This window comes from Hyperolius riggenbachi, chromosome 2 (assembly GCF_040937935.1).
Source record: "Hyperolius riggenbachi isolate aHypRig1 chromosome 2, aHypRig1.pri, whole genome shotgun sequence".
Lineage (NCBI taxonomy): Eukaryota > Metazoa > Chordata > Amphibia > Anura > Hyperoliidae > Hyperolius > Hyperolius riggenbachi.
Genome location: NC_090647.1, coordinates 101,086,785 through 101,108,509, shown reverse-complemented (window position 1 = coordinate 101,108,509; position 21,725 = coordinate 101,086,785). Strand labels below are relative to the sequence as shown.

The 21,725-nt window shown below is 43.6% G+C and overlaps 1 protein-coding gene across 1 annotated transcript in view; it reads right to left on the bottom strand.

The window, feature by feature from the left end:
- ATP7B (ATPase copper transporting beta) overlaps positions 1–21,725 on the bottom strand; it is a 164,105-nt gene that overhangs the window by 115,444 nt on the left and 26,936 nt on the right. The window contains exon 2 of the mRNA XM_068267125.1: positions 11,577–11,703. Coding sequence (XP_068123226.1) covers positions 11,577–11,699 — 123 coding nt within the window. The 5' untranslated portion in view covers positions 11,700–11,703. The remainder of the gene's footprint in view (positions 1–11,576; positions 11,704–21,725) is intronic.

The following is a 21,725-nucleotide window of genomic DNA, read 5'->3' as shown; positions in this document are numbered from 1 at the left end:
GTGCACAGAGCCGGTGCAGATCTGAACAGCCACAAACACTTTCGTAATAACGTCTCAGCGCAAGGTAGCGCTGAGCGCATAAACCAGGACTGAGGAGATCAGGACAGGTAGACAGAATGAACGCTTGCTAGCTAGCGATTACTTAGCGACAGCAAGCGTCCAAAACCAGACAGACTGGAATGAGGCAGCCAATGCGTTGCGGCGATGGCGTGCCTCACAAAGACAGGACAGGAGAGACAGGAAATAGCAGGATCGAGATAGATGAACGTAACACAGATAAATATACAATAAGTATGTTTTCCTAGCGTATTACAATTACAGCTATCAATGAAACTATTCGTAACGTCTGACTAACATATGTATATATTGGCAATGAACCGATATATGACATAAGCAGGAACTCTGACTAAGACTGAAGTAATACAGGGAACAGGACTCAGAAGGATTCGCTATCTCTACGCAGAGATGAACGCAATCCACAAACAGGACCAGGAACAGGATTCAGAAGGATTCGTTATCTCTTCGCAGAGATGAACGCAATCCACAAACAGGACCAGGAACAGGATAACTAGCTCAGCACGGGTGTTCACGATACGCGCAAACTACCAAAACGTGCTGGAAAACTGACTAGCTGAACACAGGAAATAAACAGTTCGTGTACGTATATATCAGCGACACTGATATATTAACGTAACACGAATACAAGGAAAATAACAAAATGCGCAAGTATGCGTATATATTGGCGATGAACCAATATATGACACAAGACAAGCAAGTAGCAACTTCTAGAACAAGAGCAGAACTAGGAGGACTCGCTGACCCCTTCGCAGGAGTCAGCGCAGTCCACACGGACCAGGAACGAGGTGGGGCCCGAGCAGAGTAACAGATAGAGTCTGAAACTATGATAGCCCATGAGGCATTGCAGGAAGCAGTTCTTTATACTGAGGTCATCCAATGGGAGCAGACCTGCAGATTCCCACACAAGTGAATGGTAATTAATCACAGGCTGATAGCAGGAAAAGGCAGACAATGATATGCAGCCTGCAGGAAAGGGACCGCCCCTCCACTGCAGCAGACAATGTTTGTTTACACAAAAGCATATTAAACTGTCATAAACCTCAGAGCGACTGCAGATGGAATCAGCAACTAGTTTAAGTGCAAACCAAACTATGCAAGCAAATGCATGTAATGACATTAGAACTGCTTGGTTTGCAATACCAGTGCAGTCAGCAGTAAACGCTGCAGAAGCGATCATAACAGTACCCCCTCCCTTAAACGCGGCCTCTGGACGCCTATGAAAACTGACATATTTCTCCTGAACCACCCAAACCAAAAAATCAGAAGTGGGAAATCCAGCAAACTGATCTGACTGAAAATTCATGAAGGTCGGATCCGTCCGACAAAACCAAATTCCCGAATCAGTCTCACCAAAACTAGACCAATTGGAACCAGAACCTACCGAACCATGCCCGTCAGCACTACAAGCCTCAGTGTGACACCCATCAGAACCACGACTTCCAGAAAACAACCCCAAGAAACTCTCTGCGCGATACCCACCGCCTTCCAAGGACTGTCCAAAAACGCCAAAGCCTTTGCAATGCCCACCGGAACTGTCCCTACCAACACTAAACCCACCGTTGAACCAGTCCAAGGTACCAGGACAAGTTTCCTCAGAGATCTCCCAGAACACTTGGAAGCTCCAAAGAGATCCCCACAGGTCAGAACGCCCCTTAGGCTCACATGGAGAACTATCAAGAACCCCTATGGAACCCAGGGCAACTCCAGAGTCAGGGTCACAAGGACAAACATCAAGATCAGGGCTTTTAGGGACCAGAACCATCTCCGGGCATGCAGGCCAACCGGCAACATCAGAACATGTCTCCACTAGGGAAGCACGTGAGCACGCTAACACAGACACATCTGGGCAGTCTGGCATACGAAGCACATCTGGGCACACCGGCACAAGAGAAACCTCTGGGCATGTCAAGGAACTGCGAACCTCAAAGTCAGTCAAGACAGGACCGAAACCAGAACTGGGCAAAAAAAATTCATCATGACTAGACTTCATAGTTACTGGATTCTCACTAAAAACTGCAGGATCAGACTTAGATGTCGCTGATTCCAGCAGGGTTATTAACAAATCATGTTCAGGGGCATTTACAAGACAGGGCAAATCTTCTGATGTATGCACTGAACTAGACAGGGTTCCCATAGCTTCTTCTGGACTAGACAGAGACTCATCAAATACACTGGACTGGAGCTCATGAAGGGCTGCAAAACAAGTCAATATTGCAGCAATCCCCACTGAACTAGGCAAAACTGAGTAACTCACTGGACAGGAAGGGGGCTCTGGAACTTCTGCCACACCGGCCAGAGAACCAGAATTTTCCAGGATACAGGGCTGGGTTTCAGAAACACTTATTAACCCGGACTGAAATTCTGAGATTTCTATTATTTTTTCCAGCGAGTCAGAATTATCCATGTTACAGGGCAAGACTTTTGAAACATTCAGAGGACAGGGCTGGAGTTCCTCGGCTGTTACAACACTGGAGAGGGACTCAACAACATTGGTTAAATCAGACTGTGTACAGGGCAAGGTATCTAACACACTTGCTGACGAGGACAATATTTCAATGGCTTCTGCTTCGCTGGGCAGAAATTCATCAAGTTTTATTAGAGCAGACTGTAATTCCAAAACAGCTGCTAGACAAGTGAATATTACTGCAACACCAACTGAGGTAAGCAGTGCTTCAGCCTCCTCTGCTAAAGGGTTTAAAGTATCCAAAGTACTGGGTGAAGCATAAGACTCTGCGACCACAGCTTCACTGGACAGGATCACTGAACAGTCCATATTGCAGGGCAAAACCATGGAAGCACCTGCTGGACAGCATAATGATTCTGTGACCTGAGTTTCATTGGAGAGATCTACTGCACAATTCATGGTACAGGGCAAATTTATTGGAAAATTTTCTAAACAAGGTAATAATTCTGCGATTTCAGGTTCACATAGCAGATGCTCTGAGCTATTCACGAAACTAGAGCGAGGTGTAGAAACAGGAAGATCAAGACACAATGTTTGCGCATCTGAATCACCATTCATTTGTAAAATTGGAAAATTCAGATGCTGGGGTTCTGAGTTTACTAGACAGGATTGCTGGGGCTCGGAAACTGATGTAGTGCATCTATTGGCATCTGCTGGATCAGACAGGAGTTGAACTTTATTAACACAGGTAATTTCTGCAGAAGTGTTTGCAGAGACAGGCAAGATTTTTCTGGTGTCTGTTTCACTAAACAAAGAGTCATGAGTACTGGCTAGGCTGGACTCGAAAGTCAGCAGGACCTCTGGGTCCTCTGCTGAGAAATTTGTGCAGGGCAAGATTAAGGAAGTATTAGTAATTTCTGTCTTACTGGGAAGTAACACTGAGTTATCCATGGTACAGGGTGGAATTACAGGAACTTCAATTTCACACAAAAGGAGCTCAGAATCACTCGCTGAATCAGCCAAAGGTGCTGAAGCAGGCGAGTCCTCAGGAACTGAGGAAGTGGAACAATCTCCACTTGACAGTGTGTCTTCCCTGGTATCAACTGATTGAATTGCATAAAAATCGTCCAGAATCATTCTCCACACATCGATCAATGGAGCCACAAAGTCATACCCACACACACCAGTTTTTATTAGGTTATAAGCAGACTTAATGCATGCATTCAATACTAATTCACTTTTTGCACTGTAAAACTGACAAAATGAACTTGCATCTTTCTTCCATTCATAGACCAGAGCTTCCATCTCTCCTTTCTCAAATGGAGGATCCCATGCATATTTAACAGCTGAGCATTCCGGCTGATCATAGTTTGCAAATGTGTTAGTGGCAGAAACATACATTGGGTTATTTAGCAGGTGATTGGCCGATTTCTTATTCCTAAGGATCTCCAATACCTGTAGCAAGTATTGAACTGTAGTGTATGCAAATTTCCCTTGCTGCACGAATAAATTGATCTGTTCAATACTCTGTAATATATCTTCATAATCATATTCAGATAATTCATTTAAACAAGAACCTTTATTTTCCCTGGCTAGCAATGAAAGTTCATTAGTAGTTTCATAGGTCCATTTGACTCCCCTGAATGGTGACTGAATTTCATTATCTGCTAATGGTGGAGTCTCGTTACAGATCTGATGCGCAGTCGCCAAGGGCAACGACTCCGCTGATTGTAACGCTTTTCTTTTGGAGCGTTTACGTTTGGCTTTAGACCCTGCTGCCTTAGCAGAAGAAAAGTTATCAGAACAATTATCTGCTTGCTGATTATTTTTGTAGGCAGTAGAAGGAGCAGCTGATTGACAAGCTGCCAGGAGCTTATCAAAAGGGCTAGGCAAATCGGTTTTGCGCAGCCAGTTATGGATCACAAACGCTAGAAATTCCAGTGGTCTTTCCTTTAAATTGGTATGATCCAAGACATCGTAGGCCCACTGAAACAATCTTCCCTTAAATAAAACATAAACTAGCTGGGGGGCCCACGTTGAAACAGGAGTAGCCTGGAGCTCAGGATTGGCCAGGAACCTGGCACATTCAGAAAAAAACTCATTTTCTGTTTCAGAATTGAGCTTCTCAAATTTCTTAAAGGAACAGGAACCAAAACAAACAGTGTCATTTTTGCTGGGAACCCCCCCCACAATGGGGATTGGTAATGGGGCTATCATAATGTTAAGCTTGGGGGTGTAATCTCCACAGTCAGCATACAACACATAAGCTGACGTGAAGGAGGTACACACACCAGCACAAGGGATCAGGATATCCCCAGTTTAGTGGAGGAGAGGACTGACTCCAATAGGAGATTGTGGTGCACAGAGCCGGTGCAGATCTGAACAGCCACAAACACTTTCGTAATAACGTCTCAGCGCAAGGTAGCGCTGAGCGCATAAACCAGGACTGAGGAGATCAGGACAGGTAGACAGAATGAACGCTTGCTAGCTAGCGATTACTTAGCGACAGCAAGCGTCCAAAACCAGACAGACTGGAATGAGGCAGCCAATGCGTTGCGGCGATGGCGTGCCTCACAAAGACAGGACAGGAGAGACAGGAAATAGCAGGATCGAGATAGATGAACGTAACACAGATAAATATACAATAAGTATGTTTTCCTAGCGTATTACAATTACAGCTATCAATGAAACTATTCGTAACGTCTGACTAACATATGTATATATTGGCAATGAACCGATATATGACATAAGCAGGAACTCTGACTAAGACTGAAGTAATACAGGGAACAGGACTCAGAAGGATTCGCTATCTCTACGCAGAGATGAACGCAATCCACAAACAGGACCAGGAACAGGATTCAGAAGGATTCGTTATCTCTTCGCAGAGATGAACGCAATCCACAAACAGGACCAGGAACAGGATAACTAGCTCAGCACGGGTGTTCACGATACGCGCAAACTACCAAAACGTGCTGGAAAACTGACTAGCTGAACACAGGAAATAAACAGTTCGTGTACGTATATATCAGCGACACTGATATATTAACGTAACACGAATACAAGGAAAATAACAAAATGCGCAAGTATGCGTATATATTGGCGATGAACCAATATATGACACAAGACAAGCAAGTAGCAACTTCTAGAACAAGAGCAGAACTAGGAGGACTCGCTGACCCCTTCGCAGGAGTCAGCGCAGTCCACACGGACCAGGAACGAGGTGGGGCCCGAGCAGAGTAACAGATAGAGTCTGAAACTATGATAGCCCATGAGGCATTGCAGGAAGCAGTTCTTTATACTGAGGTCATCCAATGGGAGCAGACCTGCAGATTCCCACACAAGTGAATGGTAATTAATCACAGGCTGATAGCAGGAAAAGGCAGACAATGATATGCAGCCTGCAGGAAAGGGACCGCCCCTCCACTGCAGCAGACAATGTTTGTTTACACAAAAGCATATTAAACTGTCATAAACCTCAGAGCGACTGCAGATGGAATCAGCAACTAGTTTAAGTGCAAACCAAACTATGCAAGCAAATGCATGTAATGACATTAGAACTGCTTGGTTTGCAATACCAGTGCAGTCAGCAGTAAACGCTGCAGAAGCGATCATAACAACTCTACAGCAAAGAGCTACCAGTAGATTCTCATTGGTACAGATAAATTGACCAAAGGAAATCGTTGGAGGCAAATGTAATATCTTGAAACATGGGATTTCCAACCAGTTTGTGCCAGGTAACAATGGTGGATGGTGGTCCTGCAATCAAGAGAGGGTATTAAAGATGGAGGACAGAAGAAAACAGATGAAGTATGAAGAACAAAAGAAAAGAAGATCTGGAAAACAGATGTGCATTATGACGTCGGACTTCACCAAAAGACTTAAAATCAGCATGTGTATTTTCCTTTTCACTTTTAGCCATTTAGAGAATGTAACGGGTCAGAAATGACACCCTTTACCATGTTACCTGGTAAGGATGACTCTTTATGTTCCCCCATAATTAAGGGGGTGACCAGACACCAGCATAAGCCCCCATTTTCTTAACCCATCTCCAACTGGAGGCAAAGATAAAAAGTATATTTTCAAGGTGGTGGAGGTATTGATGCCCCTCTTACAAGGCACTCCCCGGTGTAAGAAGCCATTTAGGTAGAAATTGGTTACGCTCAAGGACTTCTCCCTCCTGGCCAACCAATCTGCAGGTTTAGTGAAGGACTATAGGCAATTTAGTAGACAGGAAAGATGGAGGGGCAAATTTTTTTTCTTATTATACTGTACTTCTAATGTCCCACTTTGGACACCTGGTGTATGCGCATATCCAAACACATGCACACAGTGTATAGCTGAATTGCTGTTTGTAATTTTATATTAAAAAGCGATGTGGACCACATGCAGCCAAGGCAGTGTGATGCCTAGTGTGATGAAAAGGGAAACATGCAGGCTTTCACTAATAATTCCACTGGATCAGGGCCGTTTTTAGGCAAAGGTCCTGAGGCGTGCCATGCCCCTGGATTAAGACCCCTGAATTAAGCCCTACCCCTGAAATAAGCCTCGCCTCCACAGGGGTTCTATCACTTGCTTCTGCTGCTTGTGTGCATCCCTCTGTTTCTCCTGTGCCTCCTTCTGTCCCCGTTTGTGCATCCTTCTGTCCCACTATGTATCCTTTGTCCCCCTTTGTGACTCCTGACTTTCATGCCTTCTTCTGTCCCCCTGTGCTTCCCCCGATCCCTCCCTCTGTCCCCTTGTGCCACTTCTGCCCCTGTGTGCATCCCTTTGTCCCACTGTGCCTAGGCTCCTTATGTCCCCTCCTCTCTATTGGGAAGGAGACAGGCGGCACCTTTATACTGGCCTATACTGCTGACCCATACACGCGTGCAACTTTCTCGGGGTTCCCATTGCATGGGCCCCGTATGTAAGTTTTGCTTTTATGCCATTTTGTATGCTGTTTTTACTATGAACACTCTATACTAAACGGTTTACACTTAGAGTTGCCGTTTGTTTGTTTTTTTATGATGTTTTACTGATATCCATTCGTGAGAGGAATCATTGCTGAATTGGTGGATCCTGGACAGGCTGTTGCTTCCTGATGTCCTACCAAAGCCTTGATACAACCTTATAATGTGGGTTGTCACCAGCTGGTAAGCCTCTTTCCTTTTCTGGGTATCCATGATTGTAGAGCTATGCCGTGACCACCATACTTATTGTGGTGGAGATTTCCCTGCTCTTATTCTTTGTTGAAGACTCATCTTCTGTTTTTGGATTCTGTGCTGATTATATAGAATATACCATTAAAATATAATTGCATCACATTAGCAATGTGATTACAGTAGATTGTCTGCATGATGGAATACATCATTGTGTACGTAACCTTAAACATCAAACCCGCTTCTATAGCTTTTAAACAAAAAAATAAAACTGTGAAATTATTAAAAAAAAAGGTCATTTTTAGGAGTAGGAGGATAGATACAATTATTTATCTCATCAGTATATTTCATACTTGCTATATGCTGTACTTAGGGCCTGAACCTAAGCCAGATAGCATGGGTTCTGTGAATTTAGTGTACCTAGGGATTGAAGAGCACACCAGGGTACAATAAATGACGTGACTACAGTCACACGTATCTGCAGGCACCACAGGGCAATACGGTCATGTTATGACTTATGACAGCTTTAACTTTCACATTTAAAATGTACATCTGAATGATGTTGTCACCGGCCCCTACTAGCCGAAACACTTAGTTTACTGCAGTAAACAGCTTGGTGTTATTCTCCGAAGAGAGAGGATAGGCGGGGCCAGGTGCTGATCAACTGATGTGGGGTCTTCGGGACGGCTTAGCAGGACAAGGCTGCTCATTATTTATTTATTTATTTATTTTTAGAGTTTAGCCTGTCTGATTCTCCCTCATCCGTGACTTAATCACCAGTGTAATTTGAACTCTCAGCTATGTCAGCTAGCTGCCTAGGCAGAGCAACTTATTTGTAAACACTGGGTGTTAACCGTATGTCTGCTTCCATGAAAGCTGGAAGTAGACACACTGCAGATTTATATCAGCTGTAACAAATATTTTTTTTTCTTTAACCACTTGATGACCCACCCTTTACCCCCCCTTAAGGACCAGCGCTGTTTTTAGTGATCTGTGCTGGGTGGGCTCTGCAGCCCCCAGCACAGATCAGGGTGCAGGCAGAGCGACCAGATCGCCCCCCTTTTCTCCCCCCTATGGGGATGATGTGCAGGGGGGGTCTGATCGCTCCTGCCTGAGGTTTGCGGGGGGGTACCTCAAAGCCCCCGTCCGCAGCGAAATCCCCCCCTCCCTCTCCTACCTGTCATCCCCGGTGATCCGGGCTGCACAGGACGCTATCCGTCCTGTGCAGCCAGTGACAGGACGTCCCCTGTCACATGGCGGCGATCCCCGGCCGCTGATTGGCCGGGGATTGCCGATCTGCCTTATGGCGCTGCTGCGCAGCAGCGCCTTACAATGTAAACAAAGGAGACATATGTCTCCTACGTTTACATTTAGTCTGATTGCGGCTCGCAGGCTATTCACGGATACCCGCTCCGTGATCTGACAGGAAACGGCCTTTCCTGATTAATTAGGGAGGCACCTGGCGACGCAGATCTGCGTCGCTGGTCCTCCAGCTACCACTTCGCCGCCGCACGGTATGAGTGTGCGGTCGGCAAGTGGTTAAAGGTTATTATGCTCGTTTAGAGCAGAGAGGAAGTTCTGAGTTCAGGTCCGCTTTAAGCCATCAGCAAGCCAGAAAATTGTCTAAATAACAGCACTTTTTTACCTATGTTTTGAATTTTTCAATTGCAAAGTGCCGAAAATGTATTTTAAACAGTAGATGAAAAATTATTTCCTAAGAGAACACTCAGGAGAAAAAAAGCAAACAGCACACGGCCCTTAGTCTTTTAGAGGGAGAAAAAGAAAGGAAATTCTGTTAAAATGGTGGCACTCATCAGAAAAGGAGTCCCAGAGTGCTAAGTTTATTATAAAGGCATGCGGCACATATCTGGTCATCTGTACTCAGGGCCGGATTTCTGTAAAGGCCACAGAGGCCCGGGCCTTGGGCAGCTGCAGCCCCAGGAGACACCTGAACATGAAAGAGGGGCTGATACATATGAAAGAGGAGGCTGAAAATGGGGAGCAACACATGAAAAAGGGAAACTGATGCTCAAGGGAGCTGTTCATGAAAGAGAGGAGCTGCATACATGGATGAAACACATGGGGGGATGCACATGGAATGGGAGGGGTGCTGCTGCACACGGGAGAGGTGCCCCAACATACTAAGCCTAGGGGCACAAAAAGTATAAATCCAGCCTGGTCTTTACTGGCTCTAGATAAAATCAATAGCAGCGCTGTTGTAAACATAATTTTCTTGTAACTTTGTAACCTGACACTAGGTTCACTTTAACTGACAGTTACCAACAGGGAAGAGTTTGGTTCACCTTCGATTTGAATTTTTAAATTGCAAAGTGCTAAATAGTTATTTTAAAGAGTAGATGAAAAATGATTTCCTAAGAGAAAACTCAGGAGAAAAGGGGAATTGGACAGTTATCAACAGAAGAGTTTGGTTACAAGCGCTGAGCTCAACCTGTACAACAAAAAGTAATTAATTTACAAATACGTTTGTGTTCACTTTAATTTTGCAAAACATTACACTCACATAAGGAGTTGAAAATATGACTACAATATTTTTATTTTAATTTACAAAATGGACACATCAACTATTTCCTCTCAAAACTCTATCAGTGAATATGTAAAACTTACTGTTGTGTCCAATGCATCTGGCCCTCATTAGATATGTGGGTGCACTTATCTCACAAAGCAATCCTCCTGTTTGTATGATTGCTGTATGAGTATTAGAAAATGTATGATATATGGAGTACATTTTTTATGGACCTTAAATTCAGGGTTATGCTGCCCCCATCTGTTTCCTTATAGTATTGCTTCTTTAAATAAAGAGTGGAAAAATATGCACAGCGAAAATTACAGTTCAGCGTAGCAGAAGATTGTTCCGTTTATACAGTTACTAAACCTGAACTTCAAAATATCTAAAAACTTATGAGCATATCATGTGTATTAACCTATTCACATAAAAGGCCGTGTATTATGTGTATTGAATGGCCAATATACTGTACTTTAAACATAGCTCCCAACCACCACTTTTTGAGAGGGACAGTCCCACTTTGGGAACTAAATCCCTCTGTCTCTCTTTTTTTTCTTATTTGTCCCTCTTTCAGGACTCATACAGATCTATGTAAATAAATATATGTATTTTTTGACGAAAAATGTGTTTAATAGGCTCTAAATGCGATTTCTATTATTTAATTGTTATATTTCTTATTTTCAAATGTTAAAATGAGTGAAAACTAATGATGATTGAGAAGACCAGTGTAGTTTGAATTGTAAAACTGCGTCTTTTGCTTCTGAATTCTTTGGACTCAATTCGCTAAAGGCAGTTTGGTAAAATAATTTAGGTCGGTTAAATACCGCATTCGGCATTTTACATTTTTTTTTTCCAAATTCACTGAGATTTCCTGGTAATTTACCAAACAAACATGCTTCAATTCACTAAGACCTGCTCGGTAAGTCTCACTTACCAGCTGTAGAGCAGGTCAGCGGCCAGGCAGGAAGCTGTGTGCATGACTGGGGGGTTTCTGTCCAGTGCAGTGTCCAGTTCTGTCCATATACCGCACAAGTCGGTAATTTACCTCACTGGTTGGTAATTTTGCTTTTCAGTGCGGTAATCGGTTTAGTGAATTGACATTTGGCAAGGTGATCAATAAAATCAGCTGTTCTCTGCATTACCAAATGCAGTTATGCTTAGTGAATTGAGGCCTTTCTGGTATAAATGACTGTGTGTGGCACGGGGTGTGTCTTAAAGTGTCCCTCTTTCGGTTCTCAAAAAGTTGGAAGGTATGCTTTCAAGGCTGTGGTACTTTCCTTAATTCTATGCTTTCCCATCTACAAACTCTATTTTTGGCTATTCAATGCCCCTTGAGCATCTGGGCAGCACAATCCAGCAATCAGTGAACCATATATCCTTCTAGTGGAGAAGAACTGGCTACCGCTGTGACCTGCACAACACTCAGTCTTACCTTGCTTCTGAATGCATGAGATGTTGGCTTTGCCCTGGGCTTATCTGTGTATTGGTCTTCATGTGCACTGAGTAGCTGCACTTCCTCCTCCTCATCTTCATCAAAAGTCCTCCTTGACATCATTTGCCTAAAATAAAATACAATGGTGTTAAAGTGAACCAAGCATCGCTTTTAACTCCAGGGGCAGCTCTATAGCATATAAAAAAATGCATTCTAAAAATGTGGTTTATTATTTAAAAAAAAACAACTTTAATTTGATCTCATCTTTTTACATTTAAGGGTTAAAATAGGCAGTAACCTTCTACCTCTGCCATCCTTGCAAAGACTTGTGGACCAAGGAGCAACAGATGATGGAAGGCAGATAAGAAATCACCTAATTAAACTTAATTGACCACAAACAAGCCTAGTGTTCCCCACTGTACTTCAAACAGAAAACATTAGTCACACTTGAAGAATTTCACACCTAGCCCGGATTATGGCAGTTTAAAGGTAGCAAGGGGGTCTCAAACATGGCAGCCCTTTCAGCTATTTGAAGCCAGAAGCTGCTTAGATCCCTTTAAAGGATACTCTTGGTGACGTGACAGGATGAGATAGACCTGTTTGTGCAGAGCGATGCATACAAATAATTAGGTTGTTCCTTTTTTTTTCTCTTTCTGCTTGAAAGAGTTAACATTTAGGTATGCAAGTAACAGTTTCTTTCAAGTCGGGACTTATTCGTACTATAACGTAACCCTCACTGATAAGAAATTACAGCCATAAAACTCTTTCCTTCTGAGAGCAGCGAATAGATGAAAGAGGCCATTAGTTCATATATTTTAGCTTCTGGGACACTGAAAGACTGTGTCAGAACATGACACAATACAACATTAAAGGTTTTGAACAGAGGTGCCAATGTAGAATAAAAATGTCTAAAAACAGTTTAATAAGTCCACCAACTTCCCCCTTTTAAACTGTATTTAGACGTTTTTATTCTACATTGGCGCCTCTGTTCAAAACCTTTGTATCTCTAAATGTGCACAGTTTATAATGCACGCATAGGTTCATGGGCATGAGCTCTGTCTCTCACCGATCTCCATGTCACCGTCATGCCTGTTTTTGCTGCGCTATCACCATAGCTACTGCTTAACAGAAGTGCCTAGAATTAACTTTGCCATCCTTAGCAAGGACCACTACAGCAAAAAAAGTAAGCAGTTAAAATCTGACATCATCCATCCATGTAAGCTAGCCCTATAGACCATGTCTCAAGAGACTAGCTGCAGTCACAGCAACTAAGATGCTACTAGGACACTGAGCAGCTGCCCCTAGTGTTATCCACTGCAAGCGCTGACAACTATGGCACATCATAGCAATTAGTTGCTGCCATGATTTTATGCAGCATATGCACGACTGCCTTCCGCTAAACCAGCTGTCATACAACCTGGTGCCTCTTCTGCTTCAGACCGCCACTTCACCACCCGTCTCTACTCTGGATTGGAACTCCTCAAAGATGTGTAATGTACTTTAGTTGCGGATTGTTTACGTTTACAGTGAGGCTTTGGCAAGGAGTTTCACAAAGAATGATACTTGTGACATATTGATACTTGTGACATATTTTCTGCTGGTATTTTTGTAACTTATCGGGCCATTGATCTCTAAGTCATATGCAGGTAGAGACTCACTCAGACAGAACTCACAAACAGAATACATAGAATGTGTACAAGAGCTGGGTCATTTGTTGCATGAAAAAGTAGCCAGTTAAAATCTGACAGAACCAACAGGTTTAAGCCAGTCCATCTCCTCATGAGAAATTCTCAGGATTATCTTTGTTTCCAACAGCATTTCCTGAACAGCAGTTTAACTGCCAAAATAGTAAGATATCAGCCAGCCTCCCTAATCACTTGCACACTATTCTGTCAGTAAGACTTTGCAACTGCTGTTCAGGAAATGCTGTTGGTTCTGTCAGATATTAACTGCTTTTACGCGCGCAAAGTGCCGCGATTCGCGCGATCGCAGACTTTTGCGCGTGCAAGGCAGATTGCGCGCGCAAAACTTTGCGAACAGCACTTCACGTGCTAACTGTTTAGCACACCCGTGCTAAACACCCGTGCTAAACTGTTAGCACGGCTTTGTGAATCAAGCCCTAAATGACAAAGAGACATTCGACAGGCCGGTCCTCTAGAAGCCAGTGGCCCTCAATTAAACTTTGATATATAATTCCACATGGTTTCATCATTTGATGAATATTGTGGATCCGCTTTTGCGCAGTCATTCCCAATTCACAGTGCGTAATGCAACAAGCACAGTAGACCTCACCTATCTCACAACCTGAGATATCAATTCCCTAGACAGGTAAGGTGTCACACCAAGCAAGATTGATATCTATGGGTTCAGAGCATAATGACTGAGTGTAAAATGTTGGTTTTTATATCACGTCAGATATCCACCAAGTTAGGGCATAATTAGAGAAAAGACCAAACTCTGTCACTATGTCAAAGGGGCCGGACCTTAGCCTGAGATCAAATTGTTAAGGGTGGGGGAATCATCTCGTTACCATCTCCACCCTCCAGCGGAGAAAGGGTTAAATGGCTGGACACACAGGCTGTCAGTAAGAGAGTCCCAGCTATCTGTCATAATCTGCATCAGCTCGTAACATCATGAACTATTTGGACGAACTTCTTCTGTCTCACCAGCAGATGTCCTCACTTTCTTTAAATTAGGGCTTATGCAGCCTGAACGGCTCTCTGCCCACCAGCAGTGGTCTCTCCTTCAGGAACTATTCCATTGTTAGACTGCTAATGAGGGCAGGTCTGAGATCACCTGGACATTGTCATCTGACCTCCCAGCACACATATAATCAGCTCCAACCAGTTCATTGCTAGTTCATCAAGCCCGTTACCTGTTCCTGTTATCTAGCCCTCCTTCTCTTGTTCCTGAATCCTGCATCCTTGTTACCTGCCATGTATGACCTTTGCTATTCGCTAAGACAAATCCTTTGCCTTAGCAATTGTATTACTGTTTGTCCCTCTGGTTATGACCTTGCTTGTATGACTACTCGTTGCCAGTCGATATCTGGTTCAGTTGCCGTGTGTGTGAGCGTGTATATATTGGGTACATATCCGTTAGCCGGGCGCATCCGGCAGGTGGCGCTAATTACTATTCCCCCTCCAGGCCGACATGGATAGTAGGGAAAGATGTAACTCTGGTGGAGTTTTGTCGCCACCTAGAGGATGCGCCCGGCTAACGGATAAGTACCATATATTGTAAATAGTTCATGTGTATATATTAGCCAGGGTCCAGGGTTATGTGTGCACACTAGCATTATATACTTAAAGAGAAACCGTGACCAAGAATTGAACTTCATCCCAATCAGCAGCTGATGCCCCCTTTCCCATGAGAAATCTATTCATTTTCGAAAAACTGATCATCAGGGGGCTTTGTATGGCTAATATTGTGGTGAAATCCCTCCCACAGGAAACTGTGAGGACCATGGTCCTGGCAGTTTCCTGTCTGTGCATTGTGGGAAATAGCTGTTTACAGCTGTGCAATGATCCGCTCAGCTGGCTGCACAGGCAGACAGCTGTTTGACCATTCCTTATGTCTGAGAGATACAAGTCTCTGGAAAAGAGACCTGGCTTCATCTTGCAACTTTCAGAGTTGCTTTGCTGAGGGATTTGCATACATGCAAATTGCCCAGCTGTCTCCTTTAAGGGCTGGCAGTATAAAAGCCTTCTGCTGACCAGAAGGCTTGGCTGGTCATAACGGTTTGTTAACACACTCCTGGAGTGTCAGCCTTCCCTGTTGGATTGTTATAGGTATCTTAGAGTAATTCTGGGGACTGCACTAGGCAGCTCCTCTAGTGCAGTTAGCCTGCTTATCTGTTTTGTCTATGTTGCCTCTCTGCTGTGATTGTCCTGTCGCCAACGGTGGTCGATAGGAAATCGTCCTGTCTGTGGGTGCTAACCAGTGCAGCGGTTGCTACTGGTAGCCCCTTCTGTTTCATCTGTCTGTTCTGCTTGGATCGCACTAGCCCCTGGCGGTAGCGGCTGTGGATCCTTCTGATCTGTGATCCTGTCCCTGAGCTTGGATCGCACTTGCTCTGGCGGAAAGAGCAGTGGATCCTGCTAAGCTCTGTTCTTTACTTGGATCGCACTCGCTCTGGCGGAAAGAGCAGTGGATCTTTCCTATCCTGCTTCCCGTCCATCTGTCTGTCTTGTCTGATACGAACACTTGTTGTAGGCTAGGTGAGGTAACCGTTAAACAAGCGCTCGCGTTCTCTGTTTTGTGTTTGTGTGTCGGTGGTTAGTTAGGCGTGCTTGTCTCTGTTGAGCTTAACGTGCGGAGATCGCGCTGTAAACGCGTTCGCTGTTGCGAATGAGTGCGGTGTTCGTGTTTAGTTAGCGTTTGTTATTTTCCTTATCTTCTCCTTGTATGATTTGCTGTGCCTTTGCTACTCTCGTGCCCTGTCTTGCTTTAGCCTTGTGTCACCTCTGGCAATCGCCTCTCTCGCGATTGCGTTCCTACTTCGTATCTGCTGTTGTGTGTGCACCGTCGTGGGTTGGCGACTAGATTGGTGCACACACATACTTTCTGTCCCTGTGCTCATTCTCATTCGCAATCGCTTCTCTTGCGATTGCATTCTTACTTGGTTTCCTCTGTTGTATGTCCACCGTCGCAGGTTGGCGACTAGATTGGTGCACACACATACATTCCTCCTCTGTGCTTATTCTGTCTTGTGTCACTGTTAGCAATCGCCATCTCTTGCGATTGCCTTCTCACCTGATCTTCAGGGTTGTGTGTTCATCGTCGCTGGGTGACGACTAGATTGGTGGACACACATACACTCTGTCGCTTTACTCACTCTCCTTAAGGGCTATCTTGCCCTGCGTTCTTCCCTTCGTACAATTCCTGTCTGGCGTCTGTGGCAGGGCAGAGGATCTGTTCCTCTGCACTCCACAGCTCCATCTGCCAACAGGAATTTCCCTCTACAGGTGCGTTGCACCTTTTGCTGGGTTCTCTCAAATTATACGCTTGTGGAGGATTTCTGCAGTATCAGTGCGCGTCCTGTGCGCTGACCACGGAGAGAATTCCACAATCGTTAAAAGCTGTTTCCAACTGCCAAAAAAGCAAGCAGCAGCTACTTCAACTGACATCACCTGCCAGCAGTTAAAATATTGCCATGTGGTAAATGTCAGAATGTAAATCACGGAGAGAAAAGATTTTACAATGGGCAAACACTGACTAATAATAATAATTATTGTAAAAATGAAGCACTTTTTTATGACATTATTTTGACTGGAGTTCCTTTTTAAGGTTACCCTGCATATCTACTATATGCAGGGAGCGCTTATTGTATAAAAATCCCTGATCGCAATTACTAGTCCAGTGTATGGTTTACTTTTGTAGTTGCATATCTCCTTATTGACTGCTAGGTTTATTTGCATTGTACATTGTCAATGTACGTTTTGATGCCACTTGCTTAATTTATGTTTACAATTGCAATAAACCTTTATGTTATTTTGCTTATCCCTGGTCTGAGTCTCCGTGTATTTCCACAATAGTGACGAACCTGCTTTTCTTGCAATTCTTATGCACTGCATGTGATGTTAACCGTTGTCAGTGCATAGGCTGGATAGTGTAATGGTTAAGGGCTCTGCCTCTGACACAGGAGACCCGGGTTCGAATCTCGGCTCTGCCTGTTCAGTAAGCCAGCACCTATTCAGTAGGAAACCTTGGGCAAGACTCCCTAACACTGCTACTGCCTATAGAGCGCATTCTAGTGGCTGCAGCTCTGGCGCTTTGAGTCCGCCAGGAGAAAAGCGCGATATAAATGTTCTGTGTTTGTGTCTGTGTTTGTAACACCATCCATACCAGTGTCAGACTGGGAGTTGGAAAAACTAAGGAAATCAACATGCTGGCCAAGCAGTAGAAACCCTGTGTTATCACTCCTCTCAGCAACCTGTAGCAAGTCTTCACTGCGAGCAGCAACACCTGATTACTGCTGCTTGGCCAGAAAGTGGATTTCCTCAGCTTTCCCACCTCCCAGTCCGACAATGATCCATACCATGAAGCTGCTGTTCATCATTGGATTATTACACACAGAACTTTATATGTTCTGTTTGGACTGACCAGCGCAAAGGGCATGGTAACTTGACATGCAACTTAGACATTATACTCCATTATTTTCACATTTTATTCTTTTTATTTTTGATGAATCGATCGGTCTCAATTGCTGTATTTCGTTTATGCATTATTTTATTATAAAATAAACCATCTTTTGTCTAAGTGCTTGTTCTAAAAGCTCCCCAAAGAGTTCCTCGTCTCCTAAGGGAAAATTTTACCATAACAGTTTTATTGATAGTTATTTTGCTAATTGCTATATCTAGAAAGGATGATGAATTAACCTTTTTCCTACAGGATCTAGCTAGAGTCAGGTTTGCCTATTCCCACGCTGAGGCCTCATTCACACCTAAAATCGTAAACGCAAGCATTTTGCATTTTTGTGTGTTCCCAATCACTGTATACTGCTTTAAAGAAGTGTCTAGAATGAATGTCACTGTCCTTAAAAGGGAACTTCAGCCTAAACAAACATACTGTCATTAAGTTACATTAGTTATGTTAATTAAAATTGATAGGTAATATAATCTCTTACCCACCCTGTTTTAAAAGAACAGGCAAATGTTTGTGATTTCATGGGGGCAGCCATCTTTTTGGTTGAAAGGAGGTGACAGGGAGCATGAGACACAGTTCCACCTGTCCTGATAACCCCTCCCAGCTGCACACGCTAGGCTTCACATCCCAAATTCAAAATGTAAAAAAAAAAAAATGTGCACCAAAACAGCAGAACGAGAACAACAACATCAGAAATCCCATCATGCTTTGCACAGAATCAGGGGAAAAATACCCGGGCAGTTTACTTCTGTGCAGCTAAAAATGAGGCTTGGGTAAGAAAAACAGTTCTGATACTGTGACACTGTTAAAGAAACACCAAGCCTTTTCAGTGCTGCTGAGTAGATATTTAGTTTGGAGGTTCACTTTAAACATCTGAAGTGAGAGGGATATGGAGGCTGCCATATTTATCCTCTTTTAAAAAATAACAGTTGCCTGGCTATCCTGCTGATCATCTGCCTCTGATACTTTTAGCCATACACACTGAACAAGCGTACAGCAGATCAGGTTTTTGTGACATTGTCAACAGAGCTGGCAAGATTAGCTTTATGCTTATTTCTGGTGCATCCAAATAGATCAACAGATCTGATGTGGACCCCCAATCCTCCATAGAAAATGGGTCCATCAAACTTGGGAAATTCTTCTTTAGAACGCTTGGCAATGCACGGGAACACTCCACCCTTGAATCACTATTTTTGAGCTTGGATTTTCCTTCCGGGGTGGACTGGGTCTCCTGGTTTTCCAAGGGCATCTTCACAATTGGGGACTCTTTACAAGATGGCAAACTCTTGGCATGGTCCCAGCTGACTGAAAAATATAACCTCTCTTCTTCCGATCTATTTGGGTATGTTCAACTTTGCCATTTTGCCATCAGTAGCCTGGAGGAGGCTCATGCCTCACCTAAGCTCCAGGATGGCCTTGTTTCTTTGGCATATTATGAAGTTTGGTAGCAGAGTCATGCTACCATGTACCCCACAATGGTTAAATGGCAGGAGAGATTTAATGCCCAGTAGAATGAAGAAGAGTGGTCTGAGTTGTTTACTGCTCTGGCCAGGTCTTCCATTTATTGTGCTATGAAGGACAGGAACTATAGAATACTGTATAATCTGGTATAGGAACAACAGTTGGCTAAATTGGGCTTATCACAAATTATGTTATAGGGGCTGCCAATTGCCTGCTGATCAAGAACATTGTTGGTGGCATTGTCAGTTTGTTCACAAATTCTGCAATGTATGCTTTCCTCTAGTCTCAGATGTTCTGGGGGTGCCTGTCCACCCTGAGCCATAGATGGCCCTCTTTCACAAACCAATCTCATCGCTGAGCAAGCATCAGAATAGTTTAGGTCACTTCTGTAATGCATCCAAGGCCCTGTTGGCCAAATCATGGAGATCAGCTTCTCCTACCAGATCTGACCTTATGGATACAATTCATCTGAACCAATAAAGGGCTGTTTTTCATTGTTTTATAAATATCATTTATAAATATCATAAAAAACAAAGATGAAGAGAGATTAAATTAAAAAGTGGCACTTGTGCCCCCTCCATAAAAATGGCCCCTTTGTGTACTGCATCTTGCATTATTCATGGCCTGCATCGTGCATAAACTTGACAAACAATGATTGTGTGGTTACCACCAGTTCAATCACCCATGTAAGCTAACCTTATAGGCCATGTGACACAACAGACTTATTTGCTGTCAGCAGTCACAGCAGCTAAGATGGTGTTATCCAGTGTAAGTGCTGACAACTACGTCACATCACATCATAGCAATTCATTGCTGCGTTCCATATAATTTATCACAATCGCGATCCAGAAAGTTATGCACAACTCCCTCCCTCTAAACCAGCTTTCATACAACCTGGTGCCTCTTCTGCTTCTGACGGTCACTTCACCACCTGCCTCTCCTCTAAACTGTAAGCAGTGTAATGTACAGTCATTGCGGATTGTTTACTTTTACAGTGGGGCTTTGGCAAGGAATTTAACACAGAATATATAAGAATTCTTCACAAATCGTGAGACGTGACATTTAAGCCATTTGTTTTTTCTGCTTGTATTTTTCAGTGCTTATCAGGCCATTGATCTCTAAGTCATATGCGGGTAGAGAGAGTACCAAGCATATTTATTGTCCAGCACTGCGTAATATGTTGGCGCTTTATAATTACAATAAATAATCCTCTATAATAAGACCCCTGTGTCCCTGCGTGTGCTGTCTCTGTGTAGCTGGGCCAGTGCTTTCTGCTACTGCGCATGTGCACAGCACGAACCCAGCCTCACATAGACAGGAGGACAGGGACAGGGCCAGGCGGGCGTGTGAGCGGGCGGCCAGCGGGTGTGCGCGTGTGGACGTTTGCGGCGGGTGTGCGCATGCATGTGTGCGGCGGGTCCGCGCAAGTGCGCAGTACATGTGGCGGCGAGAAACACAAACCCTAGAGCCCATTCGGGCATATATGGAAACACATGATTGTTCTGACGAAGTTCCGGGGGCGGGACAGCGTTCATCTTGCTGTGATGCTAAACTGACGGAGTTAAATGCTGGCCTTGCTACACATCAACTGTCGTTTTACAGCTATATTGAATTAAGAATTTGAATGCTTGTGGCTGTATGTAAGCCTGTTTATCCAGCTAATTATCAAAAGGACTGTGTTCTTTGGCTTGCTGCTACTTGTGCCTGCTTTTTTGTGGATAAGATCATTGCCTATATGCTTGACAAGGAATATATGCTGAAACACCTGATGGAACTATACCTATGCTATTCAAGGGACAGGATTGCATTATAAAATTTGATACTTCTATGGTTTTTGGAAACATACTATTTAAAGTGGTACCACGATTTTTTCATATTTTTTGAATATATGCATCCTTTATTGCTCTTTTAATCAAGCAGTCCAGTTAGAAAAATCAAATGCATAAGCTTATGTGTAAGGCATAATTATATGCATATAGCCAATTAGCTCAGTGCATAATAGGGGTCACATGCTGGTATAATTGGTAATCAATTGGTGTTCGCTTATATTCCGATCATATTGGTCTCCATTAATTTTGATTGTTACCTCTGTGAGTATATTTTTTTTAAAATTTTCCCTAGCTACAGTGAATTTTTCGTTTCAAGGGTTTTTATTGAAGAATCAATAGTTAACAATCAGGAAATAAACATCAAACAGCCCCACACATGGGGCAACATGCTCATATACAATCATTAGAGTCAATGAGCTACAGACATGATCTAAGTAAGACAGAATCAAAAGATAAAATAAAGCATCATGTCAATGTACAGATTGCTAATGATAGCTAGTCAGGGAGGGAATAAGAGCAGCAGTGAGGGATCATGGGGAGGGAAGGATATGGAGTGGGGAAAATGGGGAAATGGGGTTGAAGGGCGGAAAAATGGGTGGATAAAGCCACGTCATGCCTATGGTGCCACCCAGCGGTATAGCTAGGATAAAAGAGGTAAAGAGGGGAAAGGGGGATCAAGGACGGTGAGAAATATCTTCAAATGGTCAAACAT